This window comes from Oncorhynchus masou, unplaced genomic scaffold, assembly GCF_036934945.1.
Source record: "Oncorhynchus masou masou isolate Uvic2021 unplaced genomic scaffold, UVic_Omas_1.1 unplaced_scaffold_1425, whole genome shotgun sequence".
Classification (NCBI taxonomy): Eukaryota; Metazoa; Chordata; class Actinopteri; order Salmoniformes; family Salmonidae; genus Oncorhynchus; species Oncorhynchus masou.
In genome coordinates this window covers 18,522-40,150 of record NW_027004205.1, presented here as the reverse complement: position 1 = coordinate 40,150, position 21,629 = coordinate 18,522, and the positions used below count along the sequence as shown (strand labels likewise).

The window sequence follows — 21,629 nt, the reverse complement described above, 5'->3', positions numbered from 1 at the left end:
AAAGTCCATTCTCCAACAACCTTTGAAGCACTCGTCTGACGTGTTGAGCGTGTTCCTGGAGAGAAGAAGAAAAAATCAGTATGTCATCCAGGTAAACATATATGAACTGATCAATCATATCTCTCAGCACGTCATTGACGAGTGCCTGGAAAACCGCTGGGGAGTTGGATAGCCCAAAAGGCATGACCAAATATTCGAAGTGCCCTCTGGGGGTGTTAAACGCGTCTTCCATTCGTCCCCCTCCCTTATGCGAACCAAATGATATGCATTACGTAAATCCAACTTAGTGAACACGGATGCTCCCTGTAACCTTTCAAAGGCGGAGGACATCAACGGTAAGGGATAGGTATTCTTCACTGTGATGTTATTCAACCCACGGTAATCAATGCAAGGACGCAGAGATCCGTCCTTCTTCCCCACAAAGAAGAACCCCGCCCCGCTGGAGAAGAGGAAGGACGAATGAATTTAGATGCCAGAGAACCAGAGATGTATCTCTCCATAGCCTCCCTCTCAGGAACAGAAAGTGAATATAACTTGCCTTTAGGCGGAGACTCACCTGGCAATAATTCTATTGCACAGTCATAGGGACGATGCGGAGGAAGGGAAGCAGCACGGGACTTACTGAACACCTCCTTCAGGTCGAGGTATTCAACGGGCACGTTAGACAAATCCACTGCCTCCTCTAGAAACACAGAATCAGACACAGACGAACAAGCAGACACTAAACAGGACTCAAGACACTTGTTACTCCACATGGATATAGAGTTATGACCCCAGTCAACTCTGGGGTTGTGTTGGGTGAGCCAAGGGTGGCCGAGAACTAATGGTGCAAGGGGTGAGTCCATGAGTAGGAATGATAGTGTCTCAGTGTGATTGCCAGAAGTGATGAGTGTGATAGGTTCAGTGGTGTGAGAAATGTTGGGGAGTTCTTGACCATTGAGAGCGTTGACGGATATCTTGTGCGTGAGTGAGGTGATAGGGATCTGGAGTTTGTGAGCGAGCTTGAAGTCCATGAAATTACCCTCTGCTCCTGAGTCCAGTAAGGCTTGGGTGTCGTGCGTGTGGGTGGCCCATCTTAGTCTTACCGGGAGGAGAGTAGATGATGAGGTCTTCTCTGTGGTGACACCACCCGATAGTAGCCTCATGTTTACTACCGGGCCTGATCTTTTACCGGGCAGGAGTGGATAAAGTGGCCCGCTCTACCACAGTAGAGACAGAGTCCTTGGGATCTCCGCCTCTCCCTCTCTTCCCGGGAGAGGCGAGCTCTCCCCAGCTGCATGGGTTCGTGAGCGGAGGCTGAACTGGCCGTGTTCCCGACGCTGGCATGCCAGCCCTCCGTGTCGTTATACGGTCTGTTAGGGCATGCTCGGCGGCCAATACGACTCAGACGAGCGTCGACACTCAGGGCTAGTTCCACTAGTCCATTTAAACTCCTGGGAAGGTCCAGAACATAAATCTCCTTCTGGATCCGGTCCTCCAGCCCATGCAGGAACATGTCCCACTGCGCCTCCTCGTTCCACTGACACTCAGCGGCCAGAGTGCGGAATTGAATGGAGTATTCCGATACTGAATGGTCTCCTTGGCGAAGGTCAGCGAGTAGTCTGGCCGTCTCCTACCCGCCACGGCCCGATCGAAGACCCTTCTCATCTCCTCGGAGAGTGTCTGGAAAGAGGTGCAGCATAGGTCCTGGTTCGCCCACACCGCCGTTCCCCAGAGAGACGCTTTGCCTGATAGCAGTGTGAGTACGAATGCTACCTTAGACTGTTCACGGTTGAAGGTCCGTGGCTGCAACGAGAAATGCATGGAACATCTCGTAAGAAAGGCTCTGCAATAGTCAGGATCACCTGAATAACCCTCTGGTGTCGGTAGCCGTGGCTCTAGCTGGGAATCCGGCTCTGGCGGGGCGGGTTGAACTGCCGGTGTAGGTGGCGCAGCGGAACCCCTCAGATGTTGCAATTGTTGGGTCAGCTGGGATACCTGCGTCGAAAGGGCTTGTACTGCCCGACCTGTGCTGGAGATGTTCTCCTCTTGTTGATCCATTCTCGTGATACTGCGGGAAAGGAATTCGGTCAGACTCGTTGAACTCGCTGCATCCATGGTCTGGTCAGATCGTTCTGTTACAACACAGAGGCGGATGCAAGATGCAAGCAACGATGGTTTTAATGAATGTAGTTCACAGCAGCAACATGACAGACAGACTGTACTCAGAAGGAATCCGACCCAGGAACTCGGGCGCATCTTCCGATCATAACGTGCTGAGAAAACCAGGGAGTGTGTCCAGATGAGTAGGAAGGAGCACAGCAGATAATCCACACAAGAGAAGAGCACGGACACACGACACAACCTCAGAGAAGAAACAACGATCTGACAACAAGAAACACTGGTAACAGAACATATAAAGGGAAGATAAGTGGTTCCAGCTGGCGCAGACAATCAGGCCGAGATTGGGAAACCACGCCCACACAAACACTGGAGAGAGAGAGAGAGAGAGAGAGAGAGAGCGAGAAAGAGAGACGGAGGCAGTGGATTCATGAACCGTGACAAATATGACCAAACAGTTCTAGGAGACGGAAGATGAATATATATGTTGTTTGGGAGAATTAACTAAATGCATATTCCATTGTCCTTCTACACTACTGGTGTTAAATTAACAGTGTGTTTGTGAAGTCATGATGTTCTCTTTGTCAGGCTGTCAGGCTGTGGAGTCACAGAGGAAGGCTGTGCTTCTCTGGTCTCAGCTCTGAGGTCAAACCCCTCACACCTGAGAGAGCTGGACCTGAGTAACAATGACCTGAAGGATTCAGGAGTGAAGCTGCTCTCTGCTGGACTGGGGAATCCCCACTGTAAACTGGAGACTCTGTGGTCAGTATTCATGTAGTTGGTCAACAAGTGATAACTGTTCACCAGATCCACATGTGTTTACCAGACACACATAGTCCACACCATATGTGTTTGGACAGTGAAGCTTACAGTTTTACATGTGGTGCTCTGCTCCAGCATTTTGGATTTGAGACAGAATGTTTCGTATTAGATGACAGTACAGAATGTCACATTTCACATACATATTTATGTTTGTTAAATCATTTTATGTTTGTACAGTGGCTTGCAAAGGTTTTCACGCCCCTTGGTATTTTTCCTATTTTTCTGCCTAAAAACCTGTATTTAAAATACATGTTTTGGGGGTTTGTATCAGTTGATTTACACAACATGCCTACCACTTTGAAGATGCAAAATATGTTTTGTTGTTAAACAACCCAATATGTACAAAAGAAAATAACTTGTGTGTTCATCCACTAACTATTCACCCCCCCAATGTCAATACTTTGTAGATCCACCTTTTGCAGCAATTACAGCTGCAAGTCTCTTGGGGTATGTCTCTATAAGCTTGGCACATTTAGCCACTGGGATGTTTGACCATTTTTCAAGGCAAAACTGCTCCAGCTCCTTCAAGTTGGATGGGTTCCGCTGGTGTACAGCAAGTGTTGCTTTAGCAGTCTCAAAATCTCTGGAAGACTGAAACAGGTTTCCCTCAAGAATGTCCCTGTATTTAGTGCCATCCATCATTCCTTCAATTCGAACCAGTTTCCCAGTCCCTGCCGATGAAAAACATCCCCACAGCATGATGCTGCCACCACCATGCTTCACTGTGGGGAAGGTGTTATCGGGGTGATGAGAGGTGTTGGGTTTGCGCCAGACATAGCATTTTCAATTTTAGTCTCATCTGACCAGAGTACTTTCTTCCATATGTTTAGAGAGTCTCACCCATGCCTTTTGGCAAACGCCAAACGTGTTTGCTTATTTTTTTCTTTAAAGCAATGTATTTTTTTGGGCCACACTTCCGTAAAGCCCAGCTCTGTGGAGTGTACGGCTTAAAGTGGTCCTGTGGACAGATAGTCCAATCTCCGTTGTGGAGCTTTGCAGCTCCTTCAGGGTTATCTTTGGTCTCTTTGTTGCCAATCTGATTAATGCCCTCCTTGCCTGGTCAGAGAGTTTTGGTGGGCGGCCCTCTCTTGGCAGGTTTGTTGTGGTGCCAAATTCTTTCCATTTTTTAATAATGGATTTAATGGTGCTCCGTGGGATTTTCAAAATGTCAGATATTTTTTTATAACCCAACCCTGATCTGAACTTCTCCACAACTCTGTCCCTGACCTGTTTGGAGAGCTCTGTGGTCTTCATGGTGCCGCTTGCTTGGTGGTGTTGTAGACTCTGGGGCCTTTCAGAACAGGTGTATATATACTGAGATCATGTGACAGATCATGTCACACTTAGATTGCACACAGGTGGACTTTATTTAACTAATTATCTGACTTCTGAAGGTAATTGGTTGCACCAGATCTTATTTAGGGGCTTCATAGCAAAGGGGTGAATACATATGCACATACCACTTTTCTGTTTTTAATTGTATTTTTTTAAAGAAGTTATTTTTATTTTATTTCTCTTGACCAATTCGGACTATTTTGTGTTTGTCCATTACATGAAATCCAAATATGATCTACTTAAATGACATGTTGTAATGCAACCAAATAGGAACACCGCCAAAGGAGATGAATACCTCTGCAAGGCCCTGTAGTTCTCTAGTAGTCTACCATTTGAAGAGGTCTTAATTATTTGGACATATTCACATATATTGGTAATGGTGAGAGGTTAGTATGTTTTGTTGTAGCCTCTGTTATTGGTAACGGTGAGAGGTTAGCATGTTTTGTTGTAGATTCTGTTATTGGTAATGGTGAGAGGTTAGCATGTTTTGTTGTAGCCTCTGTTATTGGTAATGGTGAGAGGTTAGCATGCTTTGTTGTAGCCTCTGTTATTGGTAACGGTGAGAGGTTAGTATGTTTTGTTGTGGCCTCTGTTATTGGTAATGGTGAGAGGTTAGCATGTTTTGTTGTGGCCTCTGTTATTGGTAATGGTGAGAGGTTAGCATGTTTTGTTGTAGCCTCTGTTATTGGTAATGGTGAGAGGTTAGCATGTTTTGTTGTAGTCTCTGATATTGGTAATGGTGAGAGGTTAGCATGTTTTGTTGTAGTCTCTGTTATTGGTAATGGTGAGAGGTTAGCATGTTTTGTTGTAGTCTCTGTTATTGGTAATGGTGAGAGGTTAGCATGCTTTGTTGTGGCCTCTGTAACTTTCTCACTCATTATTATTCATGATTCATTCATGATCTTTCTCAGTCATGGGCTTGATGTAGTCATTGTGTTCAAGGAATATGGGACCAAATATACTTTTGACTAATTTCATTTACTTTAAGTGTCAGAGTGCTTATGAATACTTATGACTTCTTCAAAAAAACCTGTTTTTTCACCTTTATTTAACCAGGTAGACTAGTTGAGAACACCTTTATTGAACCAGGTAGGCTAGTTGAGAACACCTTTATTGAACCAGGTAGACTAGGTAGGCTAGTTGAGAACACCTGGTAGGCTAGTTGAGAACACCTTTATTTAACCAGGTAGACTAGTTGAGAACACCTTTATTTAACCAGGTAGACTAGTTGAGAACACCTTTATTTAACCAGGTAGGCTAGTTGAGAACACCTTTATTTAACCAGGTAGGCTAGTTGAGAACACCTTTATTTAACCAGGTAGACACCTGAGAACACCTTTATTTAACCAGGTAGGTTGAGAACTTTAGTTGAGAACACCTTTATTTAACCAGGTAGGCTAGTTGAGAACACCTTTATTTAACCAGGTAGACTAGTTGAGAACACCTTTATTTAACCAGGTAGAACACCTTTATTTAACCAGGTAGACTAGTTGAGAACTTTAGTTAGAGAACACCTTTATTTAACCAGGTAGACTAGTTGAGAACACCTTTATTTAAACCAGGTAGACTAGTTGAGAACACCTTTATTTAACCAGGTAGGCTAGTTGAGAACACCTTTATTTAACCAGGTAGACTAGTTGAGAACACCTTTATTTAACCAGGTAGACTAGTTGAGAACACCTTTATTTAACCAGGTTAGTTGAGAACACCTTTATTTAACCAGGTAGGCTAGTTGAGAACACCTTTATTTAACCAGGTAGACTAGTTGAGAACACCTTTATTTAACCAGGTAGACTAGTTGAGAACACCTTTATTTAACCAGGTAGGCTAGTTGAGAACACCTTTATTTAACCAGGTAGACTAGTTGAGAACACCTTTATTTAACCAGGTAGACTAGTTGAGAACACCTTTATTTAACCAGGTAGACTAGAGAACACCTTTATTTAACCAGGTAGACTTTTAGTAGACTAGTTGAGAACACCTTTATTTAACCAGGTAGACTAGTTGAGAACACCTTTATTTAACCAGGTAGACTAGTTGAGAACACCTTTTGATTTAACCAGGTAGACTAGTTGAGAACACCTTTATTTAACCAGGTAGACTAGTTGAGAACATTTAACCTTTTGATTTAACCAGGTAGACTAGTTGAGAACACCTTTATTTAACCAGGTAGACTAGGTTTAGGTAGGCTAGTTGAGAACACCTTTATTTAACCAGGTAGACTAGTTGAGAACACCTTTATTTAACCAGGTAGACTAGTTGAGAACACCTTTATTTAACCAGGTAGACTAGTTGAGAACACCTTTATTTAACCAGGTAGACTAGTTGAGAACAAGTTCTCATTTGCAACTGCGACCTGGCCAAGATAAAGCATAGCAGTGTGAACAGACAACACAGAGTTACACATGGAGTAAACAATTAACAATCAAAATCCAACAACTGTGTCATTGTAAATTGAGTGAACTAAAAGTGAATGATGGAGGATGAGATCCCAAATAAGACTCCACTGGAGAGGGCAGAGGAGCATCTAAATTCACTCTATGCAGCCCGGAGAGTCAAACTTGGAGTGTGTACACGCAAAATGAATGAAATAAAAGTCCTTGTTGATGGAGGAAACATTGAAACTGTGGATGAGAGTCTTGAAGCATTTCATGCTGTTCTCAATGATGTTAAGAATGCTCATGATTCTGTGCTAGAGCTGGTCAGAGGAGGAATACAAACAGGAGAGCATTAACTATTATCAACTCGGAATGAGAACTTATGAACATTTCCTGAAAGAGGTGGAAATATGGAAAAAAGCTGAAATCGAGCCACAAACGCTCATTGAGCCACACGACAGCATTTCCAATGTGTCAAAAACATCAAGAAAAACAAAGTAAGACTGCTTCCTCAGTGTCCTCCGCACGCCTAAAAGCTGAGGCAGAACGAGCAGCTCTACTAGCTCTGGAAAATAGATATGGAATATGGAAAATACATATTATGACGTGTCTGTATGCCCAGCATGCTCTCTGTTAGAGCCGATTTGGACATATTTGTATAAAAGACTGAACATACGGAGCTCCATGTACATTTGTGTAAATATATTAAATATTAATGTAAATTATGAAATATTAGGTACGTACCTTTTATGATTTATATTTACCTGATTGAGATATATTCATTTGTTGTTTGTGTTTGTGGTAAGTGTGTTAGGATAAAGGCAGGAAGTTGGGCCTTCGGGAGAGGGAGTCCTTGCTAGACGGGAGCGGTATAGTTTTTTGACCATACAGACAGGTCATAATATGTATTTTCCATATCAAGTATTCTATGCATTAAGTTGATTGGAGAATCATTTATTTGTTAGATATAAGAAGAATAAACATTTGTGTTGCACCATATCCCTGGATGTCATTGAATGTTTGGCCGTTTGGAAACCTTGAGTGTGCACTGTTTGCGTACCAAACAACCCCGCTTCAGGCTTGGGCAGTGGCTATGGTAAAGACGAAAGGAAGCCACTACACCCTCCAATTTGACACACTGAACTCTGTCTGCAAAGTAGTTGGTGAACCAGGCAAGGCAGTCATCAGAAAAACCGAGGCTACTGAGTCTGCTGATAATAATATGGTGATTGACAGAGTCGAAAGCCTTGGCAAGGTCGATGAAGACCGGCTGCACAGTTCTGTCTTTTATCGATGGCAGTTATGATATTGTTTAGTACCTTGAGCGTGGCTGAGGTGCACCCGTGACCGGCTCGGAAACCAGACTGCACAGCGGAGAAGGTACGGTGGGATTCGAGATGGTCAGTGACCTGTTTGTTGACTTGGCTTTCGAAGACCTTAGATAGGCAGGGCAGGATGGATATAGGTCTGTAACAGTTTGTGTCCAGGGTGTCTCCCCCTTTGAAGAGGGGGATGACTGCGGCAGCTTTCAATCCTTGGGGATCTCAGATATACGAAAGAGGTTGAACAGGCTGGTAATAGGGGTTGTGACAATGGCGGCGGATAGTTTCAGAAATAGAGGGTCCAGATTGTCAAGCCCAGCTGATTTGTACGGGTCCAGGTTTTGCAGCTCTGTCAGAACATCTGCTATCTGGATTTGGGTAAAGGAGAACCTGGAGAGGCTTTGGCGAGTAGCTCAGGGGGGGTGGGGGGGGGTGGAGCTGTTGGCCGAGGTTGGAGTAGCCAGGAGGAAGGCATGGCCAGCCGTTGAGAAATGCTTGTTGAAGTTTTCGATAATAATTGATTTATCAGTGGTGACCGTGTTACCTAGCCTCAGTGCAGTGGGCAGCTGGGAGGAGGGGCTCTTGTTCTCCATGGACTTCACAGTGTCCCAGAAATTTTTGGAGTTAGAGCTACAGGATGCAAATTTCTGCCTGAAGAAGCTGGCCTTTGCTTTCCTGACTGACTGCGTGTATTTGTTCCTGACTTCCCTGAACAGTTGCATATCGCGGGTGTCACGCCTTGGTCTTAGTATTTTGTGTTTTAGTTAATTAGTTGGTCAGGTCAGGGTGTGACATGGGTTTATGTTATTGTGTTGTCGTATTGGGGTTTTTGTAGGCATTGGGATTGTGGTTGATTAGGGGTGTGTTTAGTTTAGGTTTGGCTGCCTGAGGCGGTTCTCAATCAGTCAGGTGATTCTTGTTGTCTCTGATAGGGAACCGTATTTAGGTAGCCTGGGTTTCACTGTGTATTTCGTGGGTGATTGTTCCTGTCTCTGTGTAGTTTCACCAGATAGGCTGTACTTAGGTTTCACGTTCCGTTTTGTTGTTTTGTATTTGTCTCAGTATTTTCATGTAATCGTCATTTGTTTCATTAAAAAACATGAGTAACCAACACGCTGCATTTCAGTCTGACTCTCTTTCGACAAACGAAGAACGCCGTTACAGCGGGGACTATTCAATGCTATTGTAGTCTGCCACAGGATGTTTTTGTACTGGTCAAGGGCAGTCAGGTCTGGAGTGAACCAAGGGCTATATCTGTTCTTAGTTCTGCATTTTTTGAACGGAGCATGCTTATCTAAAATGGTGAGGAAGTTACTTTTAAAGATTGACCAGGCATCCTCAACTGACGGGATGAGGTCAATATCCTTCCAGGATACCCGGGCCAGGTGGATTAGAAAGGCCTGCTCACAGAAATGTTTTAGGGAGCATTTGACAGTGATGAGGGGTGGTCGTTTGACTGCGGATCCGCAGCGGATACAGGCAACGAGGCAGTGATTGCTGAGATCCTGGTTGAAGACAGCAGAGGTGTATTTGGAGGGCCAGTTGGTCAGGATGACGTCTATGAGGGTGCCCTTGTTTACAGATTTAGGGTTGTACCTGGTGGGTTCCTTGATGATTTGTGTGAGATTGAGGGCATCTAGCTTAGATTGTAGGACTGCCGGGGTGTTAAGCATATCCCTGTTTAGGTCACCTAACAGAACAAACTCTGAAACTATATGGGGGGCGATCAATTCACAAATGGTGTCCAGGGCACAGCTGGGAGCTGAGGGGGGGTCGGTAGCAGGCGGCAACAGTGAGAGACTTATTTCTGGAGAGTCATTTTTAAAATTAGTAGTTTGAACTGTTTGGGTATGGAGCTGGAAAGTATGACATTACTTTGCAGGCTATCTCTGCAGTAGACTGCAACTCCTCCCCTTTGGCAGTTCTATCTTGACGGAAAATGTTATAGTTGGGTATGGAAATCTCAGAATTTTTGGTGGCCTTCCTGAGCCAGGATTCAGACACGGCAAGGACATCAGGGTTAGCAGAGTGTGCTAAAGCAGTGAGTAAAACAAACTTAGGGAGGAGGCTTCTGACGTTGACATGCATGAAACCAAGGCTTTTTCGATCACAGAAGTCAACAAATGAGGGTGCCTGGGGACATGCAGGGCCTGGGTTTACCTCCACATCACCCGCGGAACAGAGGAGGAGTAGTATGAGGGTGCCGCTAAAGGCTATCAAAACTGGTCGCCTAGAGCGTTGGGGACAAAGAATAAAAGGAGCAGATTTCGGGCATGGTAGAATATATTCAGGGCATAATGCGCAGACAGGGGTATGGTGGGGTGCGGGTACAGCGGAGGTAAGCCCAGGCACTGCGTGATGATAAGAGAGGTTGTATCTCTGGACGTGCTGGTTGTAATGGGTGAGGTCACCGCATGTGTGGGAGGTGGGACAAAGGAGGTATCAGAGGTATGAAGAGTGGAACTAGGGGCTCCATTGTAAACTAAAACAATGATAACTAACCTGAACAACAGTATACAAGTCACATTGACATTTGAGAGAGACATACAGCGAGGCATACAGTAATTACAGGTGTTGAATGGGAGAGCTAGCTAAAACAGTAGCTAAAACAGTACGTGAGACAACAGCTAATCAGCTAGCACAACAACAGCAGGTAAAATAGCGTTGACTTGGCAGAGAGGGTCGTATTAACTACACACAGAGCCTGAGTGCGGCTGGGGCCGTCAGATAAAACAGAAACAAACAGAATGGAGTACCGTGATTAATGGACAATCCAGCATGCATCAGCTATGTAGCCAAGTGATCACAGTGTCCAGGGGGCAGCGGTGGATGGGACAGGGAAGCGAGACTGGCGAGTATTATCCAGGCAAAAAAAAAAATACTGTCTGGCTGTGCAGAATGACTAAATAACTTACAGCTAGTTATCAAATCAAAAATCTAATCTAATTTTATTTGTCACACACACATGGTTAGCAGATGTTAATGCGAATGTAGCGAAATGCTTGTGCTTCTAGTTCTGACAATGCAGTAATAACCAACAAGTAATCTAACTAACAATTCCAAACTACTGTCTTATACACAGTCTAAGGGGATAAAGAATATGTACATAAAGATATATGAATGAGTGATGGTACAGAGCAGCATAGGCAAGATACTGTAGATGGTATCGAGTACAGTATATACATATGAGATGAGTATGTAAACAAAGTGGCATAGTTAGTGGCTAGTGATACATGTATTACACAAGGATGCAGTAGATGATATAGAGTACAGTGTATACGTATACATATGAGATGAATAATGTAGGGTATGTAAACATTATATTAGGTAGCATTGTTTAAAGTGGCTAGTGATATATTTTACATAATTTCCCATCAATTCCCATTATTAAAGTGGCTGGAGTTGAGTCAGTGTGTTGGCAGCAGCCACTCAATGTTAGTGGTTGCTGTTTAACAGTCTGATGGCCTTGAGATAGAAGCTGTTTTTCAGTTTCTCGGTCCCAGCTTTGATGCACCTGTACTGACCTCGCCTTCTGGATTATAGCGGGGTGAACAGGCAGTGGCTCGGGTGGTTGTTGTCCTTGATGATCTTTATGGCCTTCCTGTAACATCGGGTGGTGTAGGTGTCCTGGAGGGCAGGTAGATTGCCCCGGTGATGCGTTGTGCAGACCTCACTACCCTCTGGAGAGCCTTACGGTTGTGGGCGGAGCAGTTGGCGTACCAGGCGGTGATACAGTCCGCCAGGATGCTCTCGATTGTGCCTCTGTAGAAGTTTGTGAGTGCTTTTGGTGACAAGCCAAATTTCTTCAGCCTCCTGAGGTTGAAGAGGCACTGCTGCGCCTTCTTCGCGATGCTGTCTGTGTGAGTGGACCAATTCAGGTTGTCTGTGATGTGTATGCCGAGGAACTTAAAACTTACTACCCTCTCCACTACTGTTCCATCGATGTGGATAGGGGGTGTTCCCTCTGCTGTTTCCTGAAGTCCACAACCATCTCTTTAGTTTTGTTGACGTTGAGTGTGAGGTTATTTTCCTGACACCACACTCCGAGGGCCCTCACCTCCTCCCTGTAGGCCGTCTCGTCGTTGTTGGTAATCAAGCCTACCACTGTTGTGTCATCCGCAAACTTGATGATTGAGTTGGATGCGTGCGTGGCCACGCAGTCGTGGGTGAACAGGGAGTACAGGAGAGGGCTCAGAACGCACCCTTGTGGGGCCCCAGTGTTGAGGATCAGCGGGGTGGAGATGTTGCCTACCCTCACCACCTGGGGGCGGCCCGTCAGGAAGTCCAGTACCCAGTTGCACAGGGCGGGGTCGAGACCCAGGGTCTCGAGCTTGATGACGAGCTTGGAGGGAACTATGGTGTTAAATGCCGAGCTTTAGTCGATGAACAACATTCTCACATAGGTATTCCTCTTGTCCAGATGGGTTAGGGCAGTGTGCAGTGTGGTTGAGATTGCATCGTCTGTGGACCTATTTGGGCGGTAAGCAAATTGGAGTTTGTCTAGGGTGTCAGGTAGGGTGGAGGTGATATGGTCTTTGACAAGTCTCTCAAAGCACTTCATGATGACGGAAGTGAGTGTTATGGGGCGGTAGTCGGTAGTCGTTTAGCTCAGTTACCTTAGCTTTCTTGGGAACAGGAACAGTGGTGGCCCTCTTGAAGCAGTGAGCTGGTTAGCTTCTGAAAGTTCTTGAATGTGTTCTAAAAATTAAAAAAATAATAGCGATTCCGTATCACATTGGGTGAGGCAGGTTACCGGAAGGTATAATCAAATCAAATATCGAAATCGATTGAAAGTAAATATGGGTCCAGTGAGTGGTTGGGCTGGCTGGGGACGCGGCGATTCAGACAGTTTGCAAGCTTGTGCTAACAAGCTAACAGTTAGTAGGCCGTGGCTAAACAAGCTAGCAGTTAGCCGACCGGGGCTAAACAAGCTATCAGTTAGCAGGCTGGGGCTAAACAAGCTAGCAGTTAGCAGACCGGGGCTAAACAAGCTAGCAGTTAGCAGGCCCGGGGCTAAACAAGCTAGCAGTTAGCAGGCCGAATTAGCAAGCAAGCAGATAGCAAGGGCTAGAAAGTTAGAAAGTTAGCCTTTGGGGGACGTTGCGATGGGGTTAAGTCTGTTATGCCTCTTCATGCGGTGACATCGATAGACCGGTCATGGGTCCGGATATTGTAGCCTAGGAGTATGCTTCAGTGGTAGCACAGGAGCTCTGGCCGGGCTAGCTTCAAGCTAAGTGGATGGAAACGCTAGCCAGGAGTAGTCACACAAACACAAACACACACTGGACAAACACACACTGGAGGACTAGATACATAAAGGGCTTTAATGTTTCTCAACGTTGAACCAGATATGTATTAATATACCCTCAAATAAAAGGTGACATTATATACTGTCACCTCATATGAAACATTTGATCTGAAATCCAAAATGTTGGAGTACAGAGCCAAATTTAAAATGTTAGCTTCACTGTCAAAATAGATATGGTGTGGACCTTATACTCAATACAATCTATATCTGATTCCTCACTGTCTAAATAGATATGGTGTGGACTGTATACTCAATACAATCTAAATCTGATACCTCACTGTCTAAATAGATATGGTGTGGACTGTTTACTCAATACAATCTAAATCTGATTCCTCACTGTCTAAATAGATATGGTGTGGACTGCATACTCAATACAATCTAAATCTGATTCCTCACTGTCTAAATAGATATGGTGTGGACTGCATACTCAATACAATCTAAATCTGATTCCTCACTGTCTAAATAGATATGGTGTGGACTGTATACTCAATACAATCTAAATCTGATACTTCACTGTCTAAATAGATATGGTGTGGACTGTATACTCAATACAATCTAAATCTGATTCCTCACTGTCTGTCTTTTGACTGATACTGCTTTATAAACTGGTCTGGTCAGTCTACTATAATACTGTATTTGTACTATAGATGTTTCTATCTGCTGTCACAGTCGTTGTAACATTCTATAGATGTTTCTATCTGATGTCACAGTCGTTGTAACATTCTTCTTTATTTACAGGAAGAAAAAAATACTAATAAAATGAACCATGAAGCAATATGTCAGAACAGGCAACTAAACATAGAATAACAACCCACAAATAAACCAAGAATGGTTTATTTGGAACCAAATATGGTTCCCAATCAGAGACAACGATAAACAGCTGCCTCTGATTGAGAACCAATCCAGGCAACCATAGACATACAAACACCTTGACTAGACAAACCCCATAGATGTACAAAAACTAAACAAGCCCTCGTCACACGCTGACCTAACTAAAATAATAAAGAAAACAAAGTTAACTAAGGTCAGGGCGTGACATCTGCAGGCAATACTTTGATCATTTGTCATTTATAATAATGATACATTAATTTATGAATAGATATGGCAGGTTTCAGGACACTGATATATCTGAATATATTGAAAAAATATACTGCCACTATTTTCACCACCAAAGAATAGCAGTGTGGTTTTAATATGATTTGACTCTTTGCAGGCTGTCAGGCTGTCTAGTCACAGAGGAAGGCTGTGCTTCTCTGGTCTCAGCTCTGAGGTCAAACCCCTCACACCTGAGAGAGCTGGACCTGAGCTACAATCACCCAGGAGACTCAGGAGTCAGACTGCTCTCTGCTGGACTGGAGGATCCACACTGCAGACTGGAGAAACTCAAGTATGTAGAGGGTTTATGTCAATGTTCATATCAGACATGTTGGACTTATCAGGCTGGTTAAGTGTGTGTCCAGTCTGTCTAGTATGTGTGTCTCCAGTGTGTGCGTGTGTGTCTGGTATGTGTGTGTGTCCTGTGTGTGTGTCCTATGTGTATTTGTGAGTTCCGTGTTCAGTGAGTTTGGTGTGTGTGAGTTCAGTGTGTGTTTCCAATGTGTGTGCGTAATTCACTTAATGACACACACTCTGGACACTCACACACAGGGCACACACACAAACACTCAGACACACACAAACACACACTGGACACACACACACAGACTGGACACAATCACACACTGGACACACACAGACAAACTGGACTCACACACACACACACACACACACAAACATTTGCATGATATATGCTATGTGTGTGTGTGTGTGTGAGTCCAGTTTGTCTGTGTGTGTCCAGTGTGTGATTGTCTCCAGTGTGTGTGTGTGTGTGTGTGTGTGTGTGTGTGTGTGTGTGAGTTCAGGTGTATACCTCAATGACTGTCTGTTCTTCTGCTTACTGCTACAGTGTGGAACATGGTGGAGAGAACAGAATGAAACCTGGACTTAGAAAATGTGAGTGTTGACTGCTGTGAAGAATATGACTAAGAATAAGTCTTAATTCAAGTTAAGTCAAAGTCAAAGACCACCATCATTACTTACTTGGTCATATTAAATATCAGCTCTACAGAAGCAGAAATCAGGGACACCAAAGTTTACAAAGAGTTGCTTTGACAATGTGTGTGTGTGGCGTGTTCGTCTACCATATTTGTGTTCATGTATAACGGTGTATGTGTTATTTTAAAAGTGTTTGTTTGGGTTCATGCATACAGTTGTGTGTGTGTTTGTAATTAATGTGTGTGTAAGGCGTGTTCGTGTTACTTAAGAAATGTGTGTGTGTGTGTGTGTGTGTGTGTGTGTGTGTGTGTGTGTGTAATTAATGGGAATAAGTGTGTTTTATATTACCATACAGTATAACATATGATCATTCAACAGTCTCAAGTTACCTTAACTTCTCCTTTTGATACCTAGAAACATCTACATTAAATGATTTAGTGAAAAGTGAGTTAACATTCTAATGTGAATGATGATGATTTCTAATATTGTGTCTGGTTTCATCCATCAGATGTCTGTGATCTCACACTGGACCCAAACACAGTAAACAGACGCCTCTCTCTGTCTGAGGAGAACAGAAAGGTGACATGGAGGAGAGAGGAGCAGCCGTATCCTGATCACCCAGAGAGATTTGAGGTCTGGGGACAGGTGCTGTGTAGAGAGGGTCTGACTGGGCGCTGTTACTGGGAGGTAGAGTGGAGTGGGGGGGCTGTTATAGGAGTGACATATAAAGGAATCAACAGGAGAGGAGGGGGTGATGACTGTTGGCTTGGACACAATGACAAGTCCTGGAGTCTGTTCTGCTCTGACAACAGATACAGAGCCTGTCACAATAATAATCTCACTACCATAGACGTCCCCTCCTCCAGCCCCCACAGAGTAGGAGTGTATCTGGACTGGCCAACCGGCACTCTGTCCTTCTATAGAGCCTCCTCTGACACACTGTCCCACCTGATCACATTCACCCCCACATTCACTGAGCCCCTCTATCCAGGGATTAGGGTTTGTTATGACTCCTCAGTGTCCCTGAAATAATAACTTGACACACACACACACACACAGGACACACATTCTCTCTGTCAGTGATGCATGCTGGACAAACACACACGCTGGACACACACTCACACTCACACTGGACAAACACACACACTGGACTTGAACACACTGGACTCACACACACACTGGACACACACACACACACACACACACACACTGTACAAACAAATACACACACACACACACGACTAACAAACACACACACACATGACAAACAAACACACACAAACAGTGGGTACACACACACACTGGACACACACACACACACAGGACAAACACACACACAGGACAAACACACACACAGGACAAACAGATACACACACACACACTGGACAAACACACACATGTGCGTCTTCCTATAGTTGTGAGGACCTCTTCCAATAACACCGTTAAAATTCCAATGTGATAATTTGTTGTCTTTTATGTTGAAAAACAAATTGTATAATTATATATGGACATACGCTCCATAGTTGTACAAGTATACAAGGATATATTGTACTTTTCATAATAAAACATACTTGAAACAAGAAAAGCATGTTGATTGTGAAAACAGTTTAGTTATTGATTTTACGTTTCCTCTGTCAGGTTGACGTTAACCTGCGACTGGTTGAAACATGAAACAAATATGAAATGAAATACGAAACAATTAAATATGTGGAATAGAATTAAACAAATTGTACAATTAGTACAACAGTGTTGTAATGCAGGGTTACTATAGCAATAGAGTGTTGTGATGCAGGGTTACTATAGCAACAGAGTGTTGTAATGCAGGATTACTATAGCAACAGAGTGTTGTACTGCAGGGTTACTATAGCAACAGAGTGTTGAGATGCAGGGTCACTATAGCAACAATGTTGTGATGCAGGGTCACTATAGCAACAATGTTGTGATGCAGGGTCACTATAGCAACAATGTTGTGATGCAGGGTCACTATAGCAACAATGTTGTGATGCAGGGTCACTATAGCAACAGTGTTGTGATGCAGGATCACTATAGCAACATAGTGTTGTGATGCAGGATCACTATAGCAACGTAGTGTTGTGATGCAGGGTCACTATAGCAACAGACTTCTCTCTGCTCTCTCTGCTCTCTCTGCCCCCCTCTTGCTGCTCTCTGCACTCTCTTCTCTGCTCTCGCTGCACTCTTCTCTCTGCTCTCTCTGCTCTCTGTCCTCTTCTCTCTGCTCTCTCTGTCCTCTTCTCTCTGCTCTCGCTACTCTATCTGCACTCTCAGCCTGCTCTCTGTTCTCTGCTCTCACTCCCTCTCCTCTCTCTCTCTTTGCTCTATTCTTTCTCACTCTCTTTGCTTTCTCAGCCTGCTCTCTGCTCCCTCTCTCTCTGCTCTCTGTTCTCTACTCTCTCAATCCCTCTGTTCTCGCTGCTCTGCTCTCTGCTCTCTCTCTCCCTCTGCTCTCTCTGTTCTGTTCTCTGCTCTCTCTGTTCTCTCTCTGCTCTGCTCTGCTGCTCTCTTTCTGTTCTCTGCTCTCTCTGCTCTCTTGTCTCTCTGTTCTCTGCTCTCTCTTTGCCTCTGCTCTCTGTTCTCTGCTCTCACTCCCTCTGCTCTCTCCCTTCTCTCTCTCTCTCTTTCCTCTGCTCTCTTTGCTCTGCCCTCTTTCTCTGCCCTCTTTCTCTGCCCTCTCTGCTCTCTCTCTCTTTGCTTTCTCAGCCTGCTCTCTGCACTCTGGCCTCTTTCCCTCTGCTCTCTCCTCTCTCTCTATGCTCTCTCTGCTCTCCGCTCTCTCTCTGCTCTCTCAGCCTGCTCGCTATCTCCCTCTGCTCTCTCTGTTCTCTCCTCTCTCACTTACTCTGCTCTCTATCTGCTTACTTTCTGCTCTCTCTCTGCCCTCTCACTCTTTGCTCTCTGCTTGCTCTCTCTCCTCTCTCTCTCACTCTGCTCTCTCTCTCTGCACTCTCAGCCTACTCTCTGCTGTCTCTCTCTGCTCTCTCTCCCTCTCTGATCCCTCTCTCTCTGATCCTGCTCTTCTCTCTGCTCTCTCTTCGCTCTGTTCTCTGCTCTCCCTCTGCACTCTCTCCCTCTGCTCTGTCCGCTCTCTCTCTCTCTCTGCCCTTTGTTCTCTCTGCTCTCTCAGCCTGCTCTCTCTCTCTCTGTGCTCTCCCTCTCTCTCTCTGCTCTCCCTCTCTCTCTCTCTCTGCTCTCTCTCTCTCTCTCTCTCTCTCTCTGCTCTCCCTCTCTCTCTCTCCCTCTCTCTCTGCTCTCCCTGCTCTCCCTCTCTCTCTGCTCTCCCTCTCTCTGCTCTCCCTCTCTCTCTCTCTGCTCTCCCTCTCTGCTCTCCCTCTCTTTAATGCTCCCTGCTCTCTCAGCCTGCACTCTTCTCTCTCTCTCTGCTCCCTCTTTCTCTCACACACTCTCTGCTCTCTCTGAGTGGGTCCATCTACTGGGAGGTGGTTAACTAGTCTGTATATATAAAGTTCTGAGTGGGTCCATCTACTGGGAGGTGGTTAACTAGTCTGTATATATAAAGTTCTGTGTGGGTCCATCTACTGGGAGGTGGTAAACTAGTCTGTATATATAAAGTTCTGTGTGGGTCCATCTACTGGGAGGTGGTTAACTAGTCTGTATATATAAAGTTCTGTGTGGGTCCATCTACTGGGAGGTGGTTAACTAGTCTGTATATATAAAGTTCTGTGTGGGTCCACCTACTGGGAGGTGGTTAACTAGTCTGTATATATAAAGTTCTGTGTGGGTCCATCAACTGGGAGGTGGTTAACTAGTCTGTATATATACAGTTCTGAGTGGGTCCATCTACTGGGAGGTGGTTAACTAGTCTGTATATATAAAGTTCTGAGTGGGTCCATCTACTGGGAGGTGGTTAACTAGTCTGCATATATAAAGTTCTGTGTGGGTCCACCTACTGGGAGGTGGTTAACTAGTCTGTATATATAAAGTTCTGTGTGGGTCCATCTACTGGGAGGTGGTTAACTAGTCTGTATATATAAAGTTCTGAGTGGGTCCATCTATTGGGAGGTGTTTAACTAGTCTGTATATATAAAGTTCTGTGTGGGTCCATCTACTGTGGTCCATCTATTGGGAGGTGTTTAACTAGTCTGTATATATAAAGTTCTGTGTGGGTCCATCTACTGGGAGGTGGTTAACTAGTCTGTATATTCTACTGATTCATATGGATACCAGTCCATAACATTGGCTGTAAAAGTGGGTAGAAACAGACATATAACTGTATCTATGTGGTCTTTACTTGAGTGTGTTTCAGCAGGGTGAGGTCAGAGAGATGCTTCCAAGTCACTATTTTTCTGAACTCATAAAATCCTTTACACAATCTGATGGGATGGATGTTCAACCCCATTAAAATGACCATAAGGTCTATATAGAACCTTTAAGTTAAGACCTCACAGATCTGTTCATGGAAAAGCAGTTCAATGAATGATACTAATTGATTCTTAAAGAATATAACTTATAAATCATGAGCCTCATCTTGAGGAGTCACCTGTGACAGTATTCATAAAGAGTAGGAGAGATGATCTAGGATCAGTTTAGCCTTTTAGATCATAATGAATCAGATTACATGGAGAGGGAGACCTGATCCTAGATCATAATGAATCAGATTACATGGAGAGGAGGACCTGATCCTAGATCATAATGAATCAGATTACATGGAGAGGGGGACTGATCCTAGATCATAATGAATCAGATTACATGGAGAGGACGGACCTGATCCTAGATCACAATGAATCAGATTACATGGAGAGGACCTGATCCTAGATCATAATGAATCAGATTACATGGAGAGGGGGGACCTGATCCTAGATCATAATGAATCAGATTACATGGAGAGGGGGACCTGATCCTAGATCATAATGAATCAGATTACATGGAGAGGAGGACCTGATCCTAGATCATAATGAATCAGATTACATGTAGAGGTGGACCTGATCCTAGATCAGCACTCCTCATCTGAGATACTTCCCTGGAGTCACCAGGACCAAGAAACCAAACACTTACTGTTGTAAAGTCTAGTAACAGCAGGTGTTTACTGCCGTCTAGTGGAAGATACCAATAAAACACTTTACAATCAGGGTTGTGAGATGGCTGAGTGAAACAGAAAGTAAAGTTGTTCATTTGTACAGGATCCATTTTGAGACGACAGAGCAGAAAACACTATATGGAGAGAAGTACAAATAAAGTATTTGTGAACAATAAAGGACAGAGTTAGAGAATAAATACCTGGAATGACATATTATTACTAGTTAGTAGATCTCACAGGGTTCTGTCGTCATTATTTTACCGTACACCAGAGACTTCAGGAGGGACGTGATTTCCTCATATGAAAGTGAAAGTAAGGGTGTGGTCTACGCCGTTACAAAACAGCTGTTGAAACCGTAGCGCACATTTCTCGGCAACATTAGAAGCAGGATAAATGTGTTGATTTGAAGGACAGACGGACAGACTCTGGTAAGTATTGGCTACATATAACTATTATAAAGTTAGGTCGTAGTCAGACATTCAACAGATAGAGTAGGCTTGAGATATGATTCTTTATCATGCTGACCAACCTGGACCCGTTTTCCACAATGGAATTTAGACTTAACGTTGGGAACGCATGATAAGTGGGAAACGATATTAACAAAATACAAATTGGAGTTTACACTATTTGAAATATTAAAAGGTGCGTACGTGCTTTTACCCTCCACCCCGTTGATGCGGTGTGGAGCGTAGAGTGCATAGTCCTTTAGTCTCTATGGACCAGGTGGCCAGTTGGTGATGGCCACAGCATAGTCCTTTAGACTCTATGGACCAGATGGCCAGTTGGTGAGGGCCATAGCATAGTCATTTAGTCTCTATGGGCCAGATGACCAGTTGGTGAGGGCCACAGCATAGTCCTTTAGTCTCTATGGACCAGATGGCCAGTTGGTGAGGGCCATAGCATAGTCATTTAGTCTCTATGGGCCAGATGCCCAGTTGGTGAGGGCCACAGCATGGTCCTTTAGTCTCTATGGACCATATGGCCAGTTGGTGAGGGCCACAGCATAGTCATTTAGTCTCTATGGGCCAGATGGCCAGTTGGTGAGGGCCACAGCATAGTCCTTTAGTCTCTATGGGCCATATGGCCAGTTGGTGAGGGCCACAGCATAGTCATTTAGTCTCTATGGGCCAGATGGCCAGTTGGTGAGGGCCACACCATAGTCCTTTATTCTCTATGGGCCAGATGGCCAGTTGGTGAGGGCCACAGCATAGTCATTTAGTCTCTATGGGCCAGATGGCCAGTTGGTGAGGGCCACACCATAGTCCTTTAGTCTCTAT

The 21,629-nt window shown here is 44.5% G+C and overlaps 1 protein-coding gene across 2 annotated transcripts; it reads left to right on the top strand.

Moving 5' to 3' along the window:
- The first annotated feature begins 2,142 nt into the window (after window positions 1–2,142).
- Window positions 2,143–16,884, top strand: LOC135530801 (stonustoxin subunit beta-like). Of its 2 annotated transcripts, XM_064958980.1 has the most exons (4): window positions 2,143–2,862; window positions 14,479–14,652; window positions 15,211–15,257; window positions 15,808–16,884. In XM_064958980.1, exons 3-4 carry the CDS (start codon window positions 15,236–15,238, stop codon window positions 16,329–16,331), a joined length of 546 nt encoding a protein of 181 aa, XP_064815052.1. In that variant the 5' UTR covers window positions 2,143–2,862; window positions 14,479–14,652; window positions 15,211–15,235; the 3' UTR covers window positions 16,332–16,884. The 2 variants fall into 2 exon arrangements, with proteins under 2 accessions (XP_064815052.1, XP_064815051.1); XM_064958979.1 differs by lacking the exons at window positions 2,143–2,862; window positions 14,479–14,652 and having other exon boundaries at window positions 15,139–15,257.
- Window positions 16,885–21,629: the final 4,745 nt, after the last annotated feature.

Coding starts and splice junctions, on each gene's coding strand:
- LOC135530801 (XM_064958979.1), top strand. CDS start 15,179: ATGACTGTCTGTTCTTCTGCTTACTGCTACAGTGTGGAACATGGTGGA. Junction 15,258..15,807: donor GAAACCTGGACTTAGAAAAT/GTGAGTGTTGAC, acceptor TTCATCCATCAG/ATGTCTGTGATCTCACACTG.